Below are 19,636 nucleotides of genomic sequence, written 5' to 3'. Positions count from 1 at the left end.
AAATCAGAGGAGCAGAAGACTTCCCCTGCTCCCCCCCCAAAAAAGTAATGCCCAAAAGTCATTCTGGAAACGTTACAATTACTCCACAAAAGTAGTAAAATTACTCCTAGTTCTATTACAATCAAAATGTAAAGGAATTAACCACTCATTACTCCAAAAAGTAATGAATTGCAAGTAATTCGTTGCTTGTAACTAGTTACTTCCAAGCTCTGGTTAAGTTGCTATCTGAAAATCAGTAACTGGCCAAAATCAACTCCCTCAATAATCAGCAGTACCTTCTCAGCTGATAATATGCATTTCCAATAAAGACAGGGTACAAAAGTACCCAGATGATCTGGGTGCCACATATGAACAGTGCTTTTACAATAATACTGAAGTGACTACAGGGGACGTAGTTTTGTGGTGGCAATTATTCTGCAAATGCATGTGGAAATTGGTCCAATGATCATTAATGGATAAAGTCAGTGATCATACCTCTAGCCTGCCACGCTGTTCCTAACAGTGGACATAGACAAAAACAACACAATAGTTGCTTCTGCATTAGTCAGTGGGGACTAGAGCTGCACTGGACTGCAAGGACTTTAAATCCTCATTGTAAAACTATGGCTTCCCTTTCTCTACCGGGCAGAGAAGCAACTAGCTTTTGACAAATGTTAGTGAAGGATGTCCAGTGCCATTTGTGCTCTCAACTTGTTTCCTGTCACAGGAATGCTTCCCCTTCCTTGTAAAGAAAACTACAAGTAACTAGGTCTTCACATTCCCTGGGCTATATACTAGGGCCCCAAGTCCTTCCATTGTAGATATCAGCTATGGGAAAATGGAAGACATGCAAAGGGTTTGGAGACAATAGGGTGCCCTGGTATTGCTGCCCTCTGAAAAAGATGAAGTGAGAGTGTTCCATTTCTTAGCAGCAGCAGAACTCCTGCATACTCAGTACTCCAGACACCATCACTATCACTGACATTCCTTATAATATATCAGGCAATGACAAACACAGCCAGATGTCACATGCACTTTACAGGGCAACGTGTTGCAATTCAATAGCCTTTGCCTGCACAGGAAATGAAATGAATTAATGAAAACTACACTGCAAAAATTGCCTCAGCACAGCCAACTGTATCATGTTCATGTGGGTGATGCTGCCATTTCTGAAAACTGGCCAGCTGCTGCCTCCACCTCCTCCCCTGTTGTTGCCAACACACTCACTCACATGGGTGACGGAACAAGCAGCACACTCTGGCTCTTGTCTGGCTCTCTCTTCACATGGCAAGAGGAGAAGAATCATCCCCTTCACTTACAACACACTTCCTCCCACGCAGAACTATTATCAGAAAACATGAATAAACTGCCTTATGTCACTGGTTTTGTCAGAAGCAAGCTAAGAACCAAAATAGGCTGGAGTATGGAATAGCGCAGTGGTGCAGTAGAAAAGGCCTGGTGCAGAATCCAATTAACAATGACTGTGATTTTCTTTGTAGTAGCCAGAAGAAATTGAAAAGACTGAGAGGTGGTTGTGGTCCCCCCCCCCGGTTTTGTACTAAGCAGAAGCAGGAGCTATCCGTCTAAAACTTTGTTGAAAGCCAGAGAACCCACCAAGTGATGAATATAAATGACTCAACAGAAGATTAATTAGAAATGTATCAATCTTGTGCAAAATGCTTGCTATGGATAGCTTTCCGTTTATACCAGCTTCATCCTAACATCCACCTGGAAATTGGGGGCAATTGCTCATGTACCTTATTCCTGCCCCTTTGACATGAGTAATTTCCCTGTTCCCCCAAATCTATACTAAAAACTGCTGCAACACACATTTTGACCAAGAAAACTGTTATATTGTTTTACAGGGACAGATTCCTTTCAGGCACAACTTTGTATCATTTACATACTACTTGATTCCATTCTCCCATAACTTTCTCCCCTTCTAATCCTTGGTTTTTAATGCAAGATGTCATCACTTGAATTAATTCCTGCTTCTTCCTACCAAAAGGAGATTCTATTTACAGAGTGTCCAATTGTGCATAGAATGAGTTTCCAAGCTAATGTCATTATAGGGGTTCTAACTATATGAAGAACCATTAGCAGAGGCCAAAGCAGCAGGAAGTTTTGCTAATCCAGTTTTCTTCTTCTGCACCCCCAACCCTCCATTTCAAGGGAAGACTGTTTTCAGCACTTACTGAGACACAGTCACAGCACCCCATCTTCTCTGGTCCTGTGTCATGGGGGAAGGGAGATCCAACCAAGTCAGAGTCTTCCTCTCTTCTTGCTGACCCTTCCCATTACAACTCTTAGTGCCACCAAGTGAAGATTTTATTTTTCCACAAGGCTTCGTTCCACCACACAGCCTCAGATTTCCCTTTTGTCTCCTAAGAACCTTCAAAGTAGCATAGAACTTGGTTTGGACACGGGGTATTTAAATATTAGGGGCTTCAAGGTTTTGAATTAAGATTAAAAGTTTTCTAAAAGGATAATAAATAATTCTTAAGAAAAAGGTTTAACATAGGAATAGTTACAGCACGCAAGCACGTCTCCATTAGAGCAAATAGCACAGTCAAAATAAATGTAGGCTTAAATGTCATCTATTTTCCCTCCAGCTAAAATATTTCCTTAAGCTAAAGATATGACAGTCCTGCCATTTCTGGTGTGTATCTTTTGTATCTTGCATACCAAATCAATCTGAATATCAAAGCAAGACACTGGCAGAAGCAGTCTGGGGCTACATGACTTGCATGCCCCACAATCTACAAATTCAAGGAAGTTTGAGAATCTTGATTTCCACTTACAGACACTATGTGTGAACCATCTTCAGTGAATCTACCACCTTCCAATTTGAGTCCTGAACAAGTCAGGTTTAACAAATTAATCCACAAGGGGACATGTAAGATGTATATTTTTATATAATACAGAACAGCCCATTTCCTTCACACACATCCCCCATAACTAGCAATATTTACTGCTGGACACTAAGGCCTGCTGTTTTGGCAGACACACATGTACTTGGGCAGAGGGGGTACCAATGACAACACTACTAAAGTGCCATAAAATATGACACACAAGCAACGATGAACACTAGCCGTACAAGCATACATTTTAATGCAAATGCATTAAATAGCACTGAAAAACAAGAGCAAATATCAGAAGAAGCCAATTGGCATAGCTCATCATTTGAGAGTTCATATTCTTTCCATGAAGAGGCATCAGCCCAGATTAAATGTACTTTGAAGCTGACCAAGCATAACTCTGCTGTTCTCTGAGATCCCCGATTTACTCAGTAATAAGAACATAAGCAAAAACTTACTGGATCAGACCACTGATACAAGTGGCATATGATACAGTATTTCTTGAAAGCAGCCAGTTTATCTAATAGCACTAGGTGGTAACATGAATATCAACATGAACTTGAGAATTCATGGCAACTTATTTCAGCTAACAAATGCTGATATTCTATGCCTAATACTTTTTAGTACAGTGTGAGTAAACCCTGTGTTCATATCCAGACCTTGGGAAGCAACAACTTCAACCTCAATCTTCACTTAAATCAAATGTAATTGAAGGAAACATCTATTAATATATATATAGGCTTCAGAAGGAGAAATAACCTTCAGAAATATTTCCCAACCTTCAAAAATATTTCCCATCCCTCTCAAGTTCTGACATTTATTCATCTGCCTTTTCAGTTTATGCCAGAGCTTGGAAGTAACTCGTTATTTTTAACGAGTTACTTGTAATTAGTTACAATTCTAAATAACGAGTGGGTAATTCCATTACATTTGGCAAGTAACGGAACGACTAGTAATTTCCCTACTTTTCAGCTGCAACTTTAACGTTTCCACGTTAGGTTGGATGTTACTTGGGGGCGGGAACAAGGGGAAGTCAGCTCCTGGCTGTGATTGGTTAACACAAGACATGTGCCTCACACTGATTGGACCTCTGCGCAGACTGTCTCTTCCCTCGTGATCTGTGTTAGGAGGCATGAGGGAAGAGGTGAATAGGCAGGGCCTGCTAGCATCTGAGAGGAAAAAATGGACGCCGGAGGAAAAAGCCAGGGCAAGGACAACGGAGAAGGCAGCAGCAGAATGGCGAAGAGCTGTGGAGGTGAGTGACGATGATTTGTGTGTGTGTGTGTGTGTGTGTGTGTGTGTGTGTGTGTGTGTGTGTGTGTGTGTGTGTGTGTGTGCGTGCGTCTGTGCGCCCACGCGTGCGGCCCCTTCCACCCCCATGGCATTTTTGCCCCCCCACGGCCCGTTCTCCCCCCCCACTGCCTCTCCTTGCCTAGGTATGCATGGGAACAAGGGGAAGAGTTCAAAAAGGGGGGGGAAGGAAGAGAAGTAGGCCAGAGCTTGGAAAAGTTACTTTTTTGAACTACAGCTCCCATCAGCCTAATCCAGTGGCCATGTTGCCTAGGGCTGATGGGAGCTGTAGTTCAAAAAAGTAACTTTTCCAAGCTCTGGCCTACTTCTCTTCCTTCCCCCCCTTTTTGAACTCTCCCCCTTGTTCCCATGCATACCTGTGTGCTGTATTTATCCAGACAGAGCACTCCTCCCTTTTAAAATGCCGGCTAGCTTTTTATTGTATATTTATTTGAACTCCATCTTTCTTTTTATTTGTATTTTTGTCCTGTTTAATCACAAGACTGAATTGTATGTGGGACAAAAACTGTCTCAGTAATAATAATAATAAAAAATCATTAGGTGTATAATAAATGGCTTAAGGCTGATTTTTTTGTTCTTGGCAGAGATGAGGTGAGAAGTAGGGTCCTTGCAGCTCCTCCTCTCAGTCCCCCATCTCTCAAACTCATGTTCTGTGAGAAAGAGAGAGATTCCCAGTCCCAGAGAGAGACTGTTGACAATCTCTGCTAATATCTATACAAATGTACATAACATGCATCATCTGAACTCACATGATCTAGAGTTACCTTAGATCTTACAAGATTTGCAAATGAGAAGCAATAGGGTTTTATATTAGTTCTGATTGTCTATTGGGCTATCATAGGTTATATGTTTTTTTCATTTTCTATGGCAAAAACTCCAACTTCAGTGGAATTTATGTGATGTGTTCTAATCATTTGAATTTGGCTAATGAATGCTTTATTCTTTCATCAGAACTTTAGCAGTAGTACTAAAATATTAATAAAAAAGAAAAGGGAAAGAAAAAATACTTTACATACATCATTCAGCTGTATTGCTAATTATAGATATAGATATAAAAGATAACGGCATTTTGTCAAAAGTATTTTTGTCTACATTTTATACCTCATCCTTGGTTTTCCAAGCTTGGCATGGAATGCTTCTCATACAGAATTAATTTGAAATGCTGCATATTTATTATCATAATCATCATATTCAAAATAAAAAATATATGTACCGCCTTCAAGTTGATTCCAACTTATGGTGACCCTATGAATAGGGTTTTCATGAGGCTGAGAGGCAGTGACTGGCCCAAGGTCACCCAGTGAGCTTCATGGCTATGTGGGGATTTGAACCCTAGTCTCATTTTGTTCTCACAACAACCCTGTGAGATAGTAGGTTAGACTGGCCCAGGCAGGGTTATTCAGTGAGCAAAAATGATGCAAATAGGATCTCTTTTAATTGTGCTATTGACCTGCTTACTTCCACTCTGACTGGGGCATCTTGCAGTACGGGGAAGAGATGGGGGCACATCACAGCTGAAGTTCACCCATATAGGAGCATTATCTCTTGTTTATTACAGAGACGCCTGTTGCAGGTTTTGCTGCTGAGAGCAGCAGTCAGTTAGTGCGGCCACTTGAGTCACAGCTTGTTGATCCTGAGGAGGCAAAACTAGAAAGTGAGGTTCAGAAAGGAGGCCCTGTGCACGAGGAGGAGGAGGGCATGAAGCAGTGCCAGTTGCCCACAGCCACATCTGCAGAACAGCAAGTACCATGGTTTGGCTTTGAGAAAGCTTGTACATTTGTGAGCCAGAATGGGAAAAATGTTGTTGTACGATGCAATTACTGCCTTCCAAGGATCAAAAATCTGAGATCAGCTGTTTCCTCCTCATCCAATGTGAAGAAACATTTTGAGGTAAGCCTTTGTCATGCTGGTCCTCAAAGAGTGTCCATTGTCTATTTATGTTTAAATTGTGAAGGTCCTCTTCCATTTTTTCTTGGATTCATGCTTTGTTCTTCTTCCTCAGAGGGCACACCCTGAGAAGCTGAGAGCAATTGAAGAAGCAATAAAGGCAAGGAGACGTGGCCTTCCTGAACCAATGCATGACACCCCTCCTCCCAAAATGCTGAAGCAGCAGCAGACAACCCTTGAGAGGTGGGGATCTGGCAGGGAGCCTGTCACCCAGAGCAATCTTGACAGGAGAATCATTGATTTCATTGTAGAGGAGACATTACCACTTCAGACTGTGGACAAACCATCATTCATTAATCTGGTTCGCATTGGACTCCCCAAAGATCTCACCATCGTATGTGCCAAGACTCTGAGAGACAGAATTGAGAAGAGAGCATGCCACATGAGAGAAACTCTTGCAAACCGAATGGGTGCTGTGGCATATATAGCAACCACTGCAGATTGTTGGACAAATGGCAAGAAGAGTTACTTTGGGGTAACAGCCCACTGGATCAACCCAACTACCCTGAAACGTGAGGTCGGGGCCTTGGCTTGTAAGCATCTGAAGGGGCGCCATACATACGATGTCCTTTCAAAAGCACTGCATGATGTACATGTGCAGTACAGGATCCACAACAAAGTTATGTGCACTACTACAGACAATGGCTCCAACTTTGTGAAAGCGTTCAGAGTTTTCATGGCCAAAGAACCAGTGGAAGCTGCAGGCACCAGTGACGATGATGGTGATAACCAGGAGGAGGAGGAGGCTGAGGTGGAGTTTGTGCCTATCTGTGAGATCCTGGACACAGGACCTGAGGCAGAGGAAGAAGCTGCAGACTCAGGAGAGGATTTTGTTTTACCACCACACCAGAGATGTGCTAGCCACACCCTCAACCTTGTGGCAACACAAGACATAGAGGCCATGCTTTCTAACTCCTCCAAAAGTAGTCTTCTTGGTCCTTTCAAGAAACAGTTTCGTTCCTTGATGGGAAAGTGCAGCAAGTTGTGGTCCAAGCAGAACCAGTCAGCCCAGATTGCTGAGTATATCCGTGCGCAATGCGGTGTGTATCTGAAGGTACCGAATAAGACCAGGTGGAATTCCACCTTTGATGCGTTGAAGCAACTACATGAGCTCCTGTCAACTGTGCCACTAAAAATGCATGCCATAATGGACCACTGCTCCTTGTCCAGGATCACAGCTGCTGAGACTGAAGTGGTACAGGAATACACAGAGATTATGGAGCCACTAGCCCAGTCCCTAGATATCCTGCAACGGGAGAACGGCATGTTCATGGGGTATTTGCTACCAACGCTCTGCAATCTGGACCGCAAGTTAGAAGGACTGGAAAACAAACCTGAGAGGTACACATACTGTTTTCAGCTGCTGAGAGGTGTGTGCGAAGCCCTAAGAAAGCGGTTTGCAGCTATCTGGGAGGACAAGAGGCTTCTTCTGGCAGCCTGCCTACACCCTCGCTTCAAACTAGATCGACTGGAATCGTGTCAGGCCACCACCCATACCAACAAGTAAGAACATTAGGGAAGCCCTTTGGGTGGATTACTCCAAGGGAAATGTTGTCTCAAGGGAGGCATCAGAGGGCTTAAGGTGGTAGGCAGGGGCTGGGCCTTTTCTTCCTGGGGCTCCTCATCACAACCTTGGGTTGCTGCAGGTAATCCTTAAGGGTCTGCTGTGCTGCCCCATGAGTGTAGTGACTTGGTCACCTTCCTACCTTCCATGTCATCATCCACAGGCTCAGGCTGGACCCTGAACCAGTGGACATGACAAGCATCAGGAAATGAAGAGCAGATGATGGTTTCCTAACATATATGTGTTAACATATCCTCTCTCTTTCTTAGATACACAATGGAAGCCTTGTTGAAAGCTGAAATAAAGATGGGTGTACTTAATGAGGACAGTGATCAGTCTTCAGATAAAGACCAGGAAGGAGATGACTTAGAAGATGACTTCTTTAACTTTCTGCCCCAGGGCAAGAAGTCAGCAGTGGACACTGCTGAGGAGGAACTGGTGAGGTACCTGAGGTCTCCCAGCAGGGAAGTGTCATCACTCCATGGCTTTCCACGTGTGCTGCAGTGTTTTTTGCAGCACAACACAGGCATGCCTTCAAGCGCCGCAGTAGAACACCTGTTCAGTACTGGTGGCAACGTAATGACTGTAAAAAGACATTCCTTGTCTGACATGCTCTTTGAGCATCTTGTTCTTTTGAGACATAACAGAAACATTATAAAAGTATTTCAAGTGTAAAATTTGATTTCAAGAGTTGGGGTATCTTCATTGCTTGGGGGGATGTGAGATTCTGTTATGCCATTATGTTAATCTTATGGATAATTTTTTTTATTCTACTACCCCCTGTGTGTGTGTGTTTATTTTTAATATTGTTTTAGGCTTCTTAGATGTGCAGCAGCCAAGGCCAGCACCTTATAGGAGTTTTTTTAAAAAAGTAACTGAAATGTAATTGTAGTAATTACTTTTGAGAAAAAGTAATCACGTTCCGTGCCGGGGACTTACCGGGCTAAGGGGCGAGTTGGCGGCCGCAGCCGATGCCCGGGCCGCCATGTTAGAGATGCGTGTGCACGCGGCGCGCTGGCGCGCCGGCGTGTAACACAGCAAGGGGGCAGGGCAGCGGAAGGCCATTTAAGGCCACCCCGCCAGCTTCCCGCCGTCCATTTGAATTCTGGTGGCAAGGCCTCAGCAGCGCAGCGCGGCTCCTGTTGCGGCGCACGTGGCTTCAGGAGGCTTTTTCTTCAGCTGGGCCGGGTGTTTGGCGGCGAGCCTACCCAGCCTCCCCGGGAGGTCGAGAAGCAGCGGCAGCGAGGCTGGGCTCTGCGAGGCTTGGCGGTGGCATCGGGGCTTGCGCGGCAGCAAGGCTTCTGCCCTTCTGAGCCCCCTGCGGTGCCGGCAGCGGCAGCAACAGCGGATCCGACGAGGCCTCGGATCCCTTGGCGGCTGCAGCGACAGCGGCAACCATTCCAGGCCCTTGCGCCTCTACGGCAGCGCAGGATCGGAGCAACAGCATCGAGGACAACAGGCTAGGTGGCCTTTGGGCGGCAATTTTTATTTGGGGACATCTTCGGGGGAGGGCGGGTGGTGCACGACCACGTCCATCGACCCTAAGCAGACCAGGGCCCCTCTCCTCACTTTCTGGACAGGGACGGTGCCAGGGATACCCAAGCCAAATAGAGATGCCACCCAAAAAAAGTAACTGAAATGTAATTGTAGTGATTACTTTTGAGAAAAAGTAAAGTAATCAGTTACTTTCAGGGCAATTGTAGTTGTAACGCTAATTACTACTTTTTTGGGCCAATTAATTGTAACTGTAATTTATTACTTTTTAAAAGTAATCTTCCAAGCTCTGGTTTATGCTGCTTTGACATGGAGGTAGCACTGAGAAGAATTACAGATTGCTTTGTCCTTGGAAACTAGGGATAGGAGAGGACTAATGAGAGTTAACACTGTTCAGGCAGGCAGGCCTTAACATCTGCTTGCTTGTACAGATTCTGTGGTTCAGAGCTCCAGCACAGATCTTGAAGGTATACCAATGTGTCAAAACACATTCAACATACAGCCATCCAAGAAAAAGCAATGAAGAGAACAGAGCATAAGGAAAAAGCCAACACTGCTTCAAACTAGGGCACTGCATAATTTCACTTTAAATATTTTTTTAAAAAAGTTCAGTCCACTCTGTCAAATACAAATGCATTCTATAAGTTTTCCATGGAACTATAGAATTATAGTTTCTGTTCTTGCTGAATCACAAACAGCCTATGAACCAGCAATCTGGACAACCATAAACTCAGGAAGCTGCATTACAGAGGGGGAGGCTATTTCTTCATCTACTTCAGTACTGTCTACACTTCCTGACAATGACTCTCCATGATCTCAGGCAGAGATCATTTGCTACCTGATCCTTTTAACTAGTGATGTCAGGGATTGAAGAAAAAGTCATATGTGTAATTTCAAAACTCCTGTATATTTAATCCACCTCTGAATTTTTTAAGAAATTTTATCAATAGTTAACTTACTGTGCCAGTTCAAAGTACTAATGGTCTAGTTCCTCTCAGCTGTGTGAAATGTCATTGAGCTTAGCAAACTGAGGTTTCCCTCCCTCCAAAGTAATATTGGAATTCCAAAAATTGGACCCTGTTGAAATTTACTCACTGGGTGTGCAATTAGGTAGAATCTCATCTGCAAATCTGTCCCACTACCCCTCTCCTCTTCCATTTTTCTAGCAATAGGAAGTGAAGTCTCAGTACAGAGCATTCCTTGCTCCCTCGCTAGTGCCAGAGGGCACTGGTGGCAAAGAGGGCTTGAATGTAGGTCACTGTTGCCAATTTAGTAATTTTCTCATTAAGTCTAGTATTTTTAGGCACACATCTGGTGGCAAATTTTCCTGCTTAATGGCTAGTGGCAAAGCTAATGAATGCCAAACATTTTATGGTGAGTGGAGGTTTTTACAAATACTTCAATTTCATTATTTTTCCCTATTATGTATTTCCTGAAAACGTCTAGCCAAAATCTAGCCTTAAAAAAAAAACCTACTTTTGGACATATTCTTGTATTTTTCATTGTTTGCATTTCTGTTCCTATGTACAGTCTCTAAAGTGCTGCTTGACTATTATTTCATTTCTGCTGTAAGTATGACTAGTTGGCATACCTCTTTGATTTAAAGGATACCAGAGTAATGTACCCAACACTACACAGTGAGCTAGTGACCAGAGGATTTTAAAGTTAGGTCTCCAGATCCTCTGGTGTGCTTGTTTTTTTTAAGGTATAAAGATGAAGAGGTTCTAGCCAATTGGCTTGCTGAGAAGGAAAATGTGCAGGCCATAGTCTACCCATCATGTGATACAGCCTAAGCACCACCAACTCCTCCTCACAAACCACAGCCGGATCCCACAGACTTGAGCAGAGGAGACATGATGATTAGGAACTATAAGCTTCAGAAATAAATGGCATGAGCATGTACAGAGTGGACTTGCCTCACCAATGAGGAACCTCAGTTTGTATTTAATAAGGTACCCTTTGTATAAACAGTACATCTTATAATCATCACAGGAAGAGCCTACTGGATCAGGCCAAAGGCCCATTTATTCCAGCATCCTGTTCTCAGAGTAGCCTACCAAACAAACAAAAACAGAGAATTTTTTAACCTAAAAAAACCCCCAGGAATACAAACCTCCCATACTTCTCTCAGATCTAAAAGCTGCACACACATATTTATATCTGCAGTTTCAAACTTAAATACAACACCCAGGCACACGGAGCATTTCTGAATCTTATAAATTCTATTATCTACCTTGTTAAGCAATTCGTCGTATGTTTCACAATAACTCAAAAATGTTATCAGATGCGGCGTCTAGTTGATTTTGGGTGTGGATCTGGAGGGGGAGGGAAATCTTGTTGGCAACACTATGTAGGGTTCATCCTTAGCCACTCTGGATGCTCCTGAACGTTGTTACGAGCATAATTTCCTATTGGCGTATATGGCAGTTGTGGTTTTCTATGACTCCTGATTCAATTCACTGAAATAGGAGGCATAGAAAACCACAAATTCCTTGCAGCCCAGCAGGACATTCTCACCTGAGCATGTTTATTTATTTATTTATTGGATTTGTTAGACGCCCATCTGGCAGGTTGTCCTGCCACTCTGGGTGACGTACAATAAAATACATGGTACATTCAATATAAAAACATATACACGAAAATTAAAACCATGTTCAGCTGCATCCAGACCAGTCAGGATGAGGCCTACAAATCCCCACCTATCTTTAGAAAGCCTTCCTTTCCACTGGTTCCCCTCCTCCTTTGTAAGGGTAAATATGCTGGGGGGGGGCTGGCAGGAGAGCTAGCTGGTAGCAACAAATGCATTACACAATTCAGGTTTGAATTCAGAGGGATCTGGATTCAGCTCATAATGTAGTATGGAATTTCCAACTAGGGGATTTCATGCTCCAAACCCTCACATTTCTGAATTCTTCTTCATTATTATTTTTAAGCCATTTGTAGGAAGCATTACGGAGGTTAATTATATTGTTCTCAACACATTTATTGGCTTCCCCCCTCCAAAGAATTTGCTTCTGGTGCTGATGAGCACAATTACTTGCTGGGGGTGGGGGGAAGTTGGTGCCAAGTCCACTCATAGTTGAATCTCAGTTTGGCTATAATTCCCCCCAAGCACTTTCATGTTGGTGGCACACATCCCACTAAATTGAAGCCACTGGGGATCAGTCTGCTTTCACGCCTCAGTTTGAGATTGAAATATCCTTAGTCGCTATGAATGATGGCCTCATCTAGGGGAGATATAGGGTAAATGAGATTTTGCTGGATCTCTTGACAGTTTTTTTTACCATTGACTGTGGCATGTTATTGGGCCAGCTCTGTGGATTGAAAGTGGAGGCATGGCCTTATAGTGGCTCCGCTCCTACTTATGGGGCCAGATTCAGAGGGTGGCGTGGAGGGAGGGGGCTTCTTTTGATGCCACGGCAGTTATTCCACAGGACCCTTCAGGGCATTCTTTTGAATGGTATTCATCTGTATGAAATGATTTGAAGTTGGATACCACCAATATGCAGATGACACACAGCTTTATTTTTCCCTGTAAACAGAGTCTGGTGAAGCTGTGCAGGATCTGGCCAAGGTAATGGGATGGATAAGGGATAATAAACTGAAAATGAATCCTGGTAAGACAGGGATGCTATGGCTGGGCAGTTCCCAGGTCTGGGAATTAGCTGAACTCCCTGCTCTTGATGGGGTTACACTCCCTTGAAGATGTAAGCACCTAGTCTGCGGGTATTATCTGACTCCACCTTGTCACTGGAGTCCCAGCGTCTGCAGTGGTGGAGAGTGTCTTTTCCCATCTACAGTTGGTTTGTCACCAGCTACAGCCATTTCTGCACAGGAACAGTCAGGCCACAGTAATCCATACTCTGAAATGTTATCCATAAGATTATCTATAAGTAATGTATACTTTGAAATGTTACCTTATTGAAATGGAAATCTGCTCTTGAAATTGCAGTTAGTGCAAAAAGTGGTCGCTCACTTTTTAAATGAATCCACATTAACCTATTTTTAAAGATCTGGACTGTACAATATGATTCTGGTCTGGCTTTATTGATGGCATATAAGGCCTTAATGACTTGGGGCCTAAATACTTGAAAGAGCATCTCTCCCAGCGTAGTCTAACCTGAGGATTAAAATCAGCCAGGGAGGCCCTCCTTAGTGTCCAAGCATGTGAAATCTGTATATTTAATAGCAATGTGTGTGTACTAGGCATTCTTTATAGTAGCACCCCAGCTTTGGAATTCCCTGCACCTTGAGATTTGGCTGGCATCATCACCATTGTCATTTCATCACCAGCTCAAAATGTGGTTTTTTATGCAGACTTTTGGGAATTAACAGTGATGTTCAGCTGACAGATGTGTGATGCCTGAAAGACTCTCTTCCTCTGTACAGATCTTCTCAGGTGTTAAGATCAGCAGAGAGCCTTTTGGTAGTTCCATTTCTCTCAGAGGTTTTTTTTTTGGGGGGGGGCTTAGTAAAGGGCATTCTCTGCGGCAGCTCCTAGGTTGTGAAATTCCCTCCCTACAGAGGTGGGCCTGGCACCTTCATTGTATGTGTATGTTGTGTGCCTTCAAGTCAGTTATGACTTGTTATGGGTCAGTTATGACTCTATGAATCAGCGGCCTCCAAGAGCATTTGTTATAAACCACCCTGTCGAGATCTTGCAAGTTCAGGTCTGTGGCTTCCTTTATGGAATCGATCCATCTCTTGTTTGGCCTTCCTCTTTTTCTACTCCCTTCTCTTTTTTCCAGCAGTATTGTCTTTTCTAGTAAATCATGTCTTCTCATGATGTTTCCAAAGTAGGATAACCTCAGTTACATCATTTTAGCTTCTAGTGACAGTTCTGGTTTAATTTGTTATAACACCCAATTATCTGTCTTTTTTGCAGTCCATGGTATGCGTAAAACTCTCCTCCAACACCACATTTCAAATGAGTTGATCTTTCTCTTATCTGCTTTTTTCACTCATGGCTACCCTCCCCAGTCCTAGCCTTCTTCTGATTTCTTGACTATTGTCTCCATTTTGGTTAAGGACTGTGCCAAGGTATTGATAATCCTTGACAAGTTCAGTGTCCTCATCAACTTTAAAGTTACATAAATCTTCTGTTGTCATTACTTTAGTCTTCTTGACATTCAGCTGTAGTCCTGCTTTTGTGCTTTCCTCTTAACTTTCATCAGCATTCATTTCAAATCATTACCGGTTTCTGCTAGTAGTATGGTATCTTCTGCATATCTCAAATTATTAAATTTTCACACCTCCTTCCTCATGATGCAATCCCACTTTCCATATAATATGTTCTGCACATAGATTAAACAAACAGGGTGATAAAATACACCCGTCTCACACCCTTTCCGATGGGGAACCAATAGGTTTCTCCATATTCTGTCCTTACAGTAGCCTCTTGTGCAGAATATAGGTTGCGCATCAGGACAATCAAATGCTGTGGCATCCCCATTTCTTTTAAAACATTCCATAGTTTTTCATGATCTGCACAATCAAAGGCTTTGCTGTAATTTATAAAGCACAGGGTGATTTCCTTCTGAAATTCCTTTGTCCGTTCCATTATCCAACTTATGTTTGTGATATGATCTCTGGTATCTCTTCCCTTTCTAAATCCAGCTTGGCCATCTGGCACTTCTCGCTCCATATATGGTAAGAGCATTTGTTGTAGCATCTTGAGCGTTACTTTACTTGCATGGGATATTAAGGCAATAGTTCGATAATTACTGCATTCCCTGGGATCCTCTTTCTTTAGAATTGGGATGTATATTGAATGCTTCCAGTCTGTGGACCATTGTTTTGTTTTCCATATTTGTTGACAAATGTTTGTCAAAATTTGGTCAGATTCAGTCTCAGTAACTTGTAGCAACTCTATTGGTATGCCATCTATTCCTGGTGATTTGTTTCTTCCAAGTATTTTAAGAGCTGCTTTCACCTCACATTCTAAAATGTCTGGTTCTTCATCATACGGTTCCTCTGTGAATGAATCTGTCATCCTTACGTCTCTTTTATAGAGTTCTTCAGTGTATTGCTTCCGTCTTCCTTTTATTTTATCTCGGTCAGTCAGTGTGCTCCCCTGTTATTCAACATCCCTACTCATGGTTTAAACTTCCCTTTAATTTCTCTAATCTTTTAGAATAGGGCTCTTCTACCTTTTTCATTATCCTCTTCTATTTCTATAAAATAACTATTGTAATAGTTCTTTGTCCCTATCTATTAGTCGCTGTATTATTGCATCTATCTCTTTGCTTTGCTTTCCTTCTCTTTTTAACCATTTTAAGAGTTTCTTCAGTCATCCATTGAGCTTTTTCTCTCTTTTTAAGTAGAGGTATTGTCTTTTTGCATTCTTCCCTGATAATGTCTCTGACTTCAATCCATAGTTCTTCCAGTTCTCTATCAAGTAAGTTTAAAGCCTCAAATCTGTTCCTTATTTAATCTTTGTATTCTTCCGGAATGTTATTTAAATTGTATTTTGGCATTATGATTGCTTTGTTGTTCTTTAGCTTTACTCTGATTTTCAATATTCTTTCAGACTCTACCGCCGTCTGCTCCTGGTCTTGTTTTTGCAGAAAGTATGGAACTTCTCCATCTTCTTCTACCAATTATATAATCAATTTGATTGCTATACTGACCACAGGTCCACATGTACAGTCAACCACATGTACAGTCGTCTTTTCAGTTGCTCAAAAAATATGTTTGCAAGAAACAAATTATTGGCTTCACAGAATTCAATAAGCCTTTATCCTGCTTCATTTCTGTCTCCTAAGCCCCATTTCCTACAATTTCTAGTTCTTCTCTGTTCCCTACTTTTGCATTCCAGTCCCCCATGATTATCAGAACATCTTGTTTTGGTGTGTGATCAATTTCTTCCTGTACTTCTGCGTAAAATCTCTCCAATTCTTCTTATGTGTTTACCATTGGAGCATAGACTTGGATTAAGGTTATGTTAATAGGTTTAAATCTCATTGATATCACTCGCTCAGACCATAAGTTATGGTTCCTAATTGCTTTTGCTACATCACTTCTCACTATTAAAGCAACCCCTATTCTTCTTAATTTATAATTTCCTGTATAAAATATTTTGTAGTTGCCTGATTGAAAATGTCCCATTCCCGTCCCATTTAATTCACTCACGCCAAGTATTGTAATGTTGATGTATTTCATTTCTTGCTTGACATTTTCTAACTTTCCCTGGTTAATGCTCCTCACACTCAATGCTCCTATTGTGTACATTGTACAACTCTGGACTCTCCTTTTCCATCTGTGCACATCAGCCTCCGGGCTTCCATTCAGCTTTAACCCAGTTGCGTCATTAGTCACAGCACTACTAGTACTCGTCCATTGTTCTTCCCCAGTAGCTCGACAAGTGCCATCTGACCTGGGGCTCTCCTCTTCCAGCACTATCTCATGTTGCATTTTGGATAGTCTACTCATAGGGTTTTCATGGTAAGAGGTATTCAGAGGTGGTTCACCATTGCCTTCCTCTTAGTCTGAATGTATCTTAGTCTGGTGTCTCAGCTTTGACCATTCCACCTTGGGTGACCCTGCTAGGAGTCTAGCCTCATGGTCTAGACCCCTGATGGTATTGCTCTCAGCTTCTTTGACACTCTCAAACCCCCTCACCATGTTAAGGTGTGCATCCTAGATGGGGTCTTCATTGTAGTTTCAGTTATATACTATCTCCTTTTTGCCCTCGCCTTTGATATCTGAAATATATATTTTCAGGACCCACCCTATTCCTGTGACTGTAACTTGTTGTAAACCGTTTTCAATTTTTTAAATTGCTATAATCCACCCTGGGACATTATGGGTAAGAAATCAAAATAATAATAATAATAATAAAATAATACATTATAATTGTTGAGTTTTATGTTTATCTGATGTTATCGATATTGATATTATGGTTATCTTATTGAAATGGTTCTTACACTAAGATATTTGGATTAAGGGCAGGATATAGTTAATTAAAAATTTTTAACAATGGTTTTCTTTATGGGGAGTGGCAGGAGAGGCAGATAATCCAAAACACTTAAAATTGTTTACTGCAGTCACAAATTCTCAATATTTTAGAACACAAATATAGCATAACTCGATAAAGTCAAATAAGCACTTTTAGAAGTATTCCTGTTGGAGATGAAGAAGTTTCATAATGAGGCAAAATGCCATTTTTATTCTCTATGAACAAACTTATTCCCACTTTTAATTCTCGTTTTATTTAGCCATTCATTCTAAAACCACATTTCAATAATTATGAGTGAACTGAAAGACAAGCAAACAGCCCCTACAAATGTAGACATTATTTAAAAATAATAGTCATAAAACCATAATAAAATTAACGTTAACTTTTCTGTGGATTTTATGCTTTATGATTTCAATCTAGCAGCAATACTATCACATATATTTAACTAAGTTGTATGTCTGCCCAAACGGAAATGCATCCTTCTTTTTAGTTCTAGTTCACTGGTCTCAAGGCTGTTTTCCATTTCACAAATTTCAGTTATAAGCATGTTCTCATAAGAAGAATTTCTGCTCTGCATGTTCGTGTCTTTCTTGCAAACAGACACACATATCAATCCTTCTCATGTTATTATGATTTTAAGTGTTTTTCAGGAACTCTTCTGTGACCACTACTGCCACACCCATTGGCATGTGAGTTTTAACTGCAATAGCACAGGAAACAACTCTTGTAGGAGAAAGGGGGGGGAATTACAATTTCATGTTGAATTTTCATGTTGATAGGCTTCTTTGAAGCTGTGAAACTGATATCTACTCTGAGTGATAAAATTCAAGATGACAGCTGCAAGTAGTACATCAGTAAAATTCTAACTCTGCAGCATTGAAAGATTGTAACAGAGGGCTTGGGGAGAATTGAACAAGGTGTCAACAGCTGCTTCTGTTAAACTGCCTGATCTTTCTGTCTTTTGAAATCAGTGAGGGGGGAAAATGCTAAAGATATGCAGATTAATGCAGTACAGTAATAAATTAACAGATAAGGAAGTTTTTTTAAAAAACAACAGCATATATGTTTTATAATGAAAAGTTGTACACTACCTCCACATGAAACATCTAGTTTTCCAAAACCATCTTGCTTGATATGGGTGCAATCAGTCAAGTGTTAGCATTAAGCATTGCCTATTCATTTAAAGGAGTGTGCATAATATTCCATTCCCCTCGTGTTTCCCTCACCACATCCCCAGCAGAGGACAAGAAACGTCACGTGTTTAATGGACTGCTCCATTCATAGTTTGCAAACTACAAATGGAGAGTGAAGATCTTCTCATAAAGATTAATTTAACACAATGTTTGACTAAATATTTATGAACTTCCATGAACTTACCAGCTGTTGTATACACTGTATATTTTACAGATGCAATCAATTCATCGTTTTCTATTGTATCACACTCGAATGCAACTGGGTGAGTATCCCTGTGTACCTCCAGAATAGCTGAATCATTAGGAAGAATGAGTGATTGCTATCAATTCAAAGGTGACAAAAAAAAGACAGTTGGATTATCTCATAATGAGGAATGTACTATGTGACAATTTGGAAGCTGGGGGTCCTTTCTTTTGGGGGGCTTTAGTGACCCCTCATGATATCCTAAAGCATAAATATTTTGAAGCGTCTATGTTTTTTTCCTTTCACCTTCAGTTCTTTACTGAATAGGCAATGTAGGGTGAACCATAGACCTTTGACAATTCTTTATGATTCTCTCAAAAACACATATTCTATGCAGATAAGTTCAAAGGAAAGCCTGCTTTCAAAAGTATTCTTATGATTAAAATTATATAGCCACGAGAGTGGCTGTATACTATAGCCAGCATGGATTTTTCATATTCCACAATGTTAAATTGAAAATACCCCCCAAGCCATTCTGATGATTCCCATAAGCACATTTCAAAATGAAACCATACAAATCTTATAGTCCTGAACTCAAAAACACTTGCTTAACGGCCCTCTATGTTTTCATGGTGATACACAAAACACTCAGAGAAAATCAAGAGTGTAAAACAAGAGGGAGGAAATCCAGACCCCTTTTGGACTTTTTTCTGTCAGTGGTCTCATAATCTGTTGAAATTCATTAAAAATCAGCCATGTTCACAGAGTACCTGTAATCCTTTTACTGACCTTGCCCCATACATTGACCCTCATCTGCAGTTTAAAAGTTTAAAAAAATGCATGGCTGATTTTTAATTAATTTAAGAAATTTAACATTGAGGTCAATTATAAGTGTGGGCATGCTCAGTAAGAACCAACTGTGTTCTAAAAGCCAGACTCACAGCTGTTTGGCTTGGCTAATCAGGGGGCCATACCCACACCAGACCTTTATTTCACTTTATACAGTCTTGGCTTCCCCCAAAAATCCTTGGAAGTGTAGTTTGTGAAGGGTGCTGCAAGTTGCTAGGAGACTCCTATTCCCCTGAGCGAGCTCCAATGGCCAGAGTGGTTTAACAGTCAGCACCTCTTCTGAGGACTGTAGCTCTGTGA

The 19,636-nt window shown here is 41.6% G+C and overlaps 1 protein-coding gene across 1 annotated transcript in view; it reads right to left on the bottom strand.

Annotated features, from left to right (window-relative positions):
* SPACA1 (sperm acrosome associated 1) overlaps nucleotides 1-19,636 on the bottom strand; it is a 54,305-nt gene that overhangs the window by 14,189 nt on the left and 20,480 nt on the right. The window contains exons 4-5 of the mRNA XM_061626071.1: nucleotides 18,794-18,806; nucleotides 18,488-18,623 (exon numbers count right to left, since the gene is read on the bottom strand). Of these exons, the coding sequence (XP_061482055.1) occupies nucleotides 18,488-18,623; nucleotides 18,794-18,806 (149 nt within the window). The remainder of the gene's footprint in view (nucleotides 1-18,487; nucleotides 18,624-18,793; nucleotides 18,807-19,636) is intronic.

Source organism: Rhineura floridana, chromosome 4 (genome assembly GCF_030035675.1).
Source record: "Rhineura floridana isolate rRhiFlo1 chromosome 4, rRhiFlo1.hap2, whole genome shotgun sequence".
Classification (NCBI taxonomy): domain Eukaryota; kingdom Metazoa; phylum Chordata; class Lepidosauria; order Squamata; family Rhineuridae; genus Rhineura; species Rhineura floridana.
This window is presented reverse-complemented; position numbering and strand designations above follow the sequence as displayed.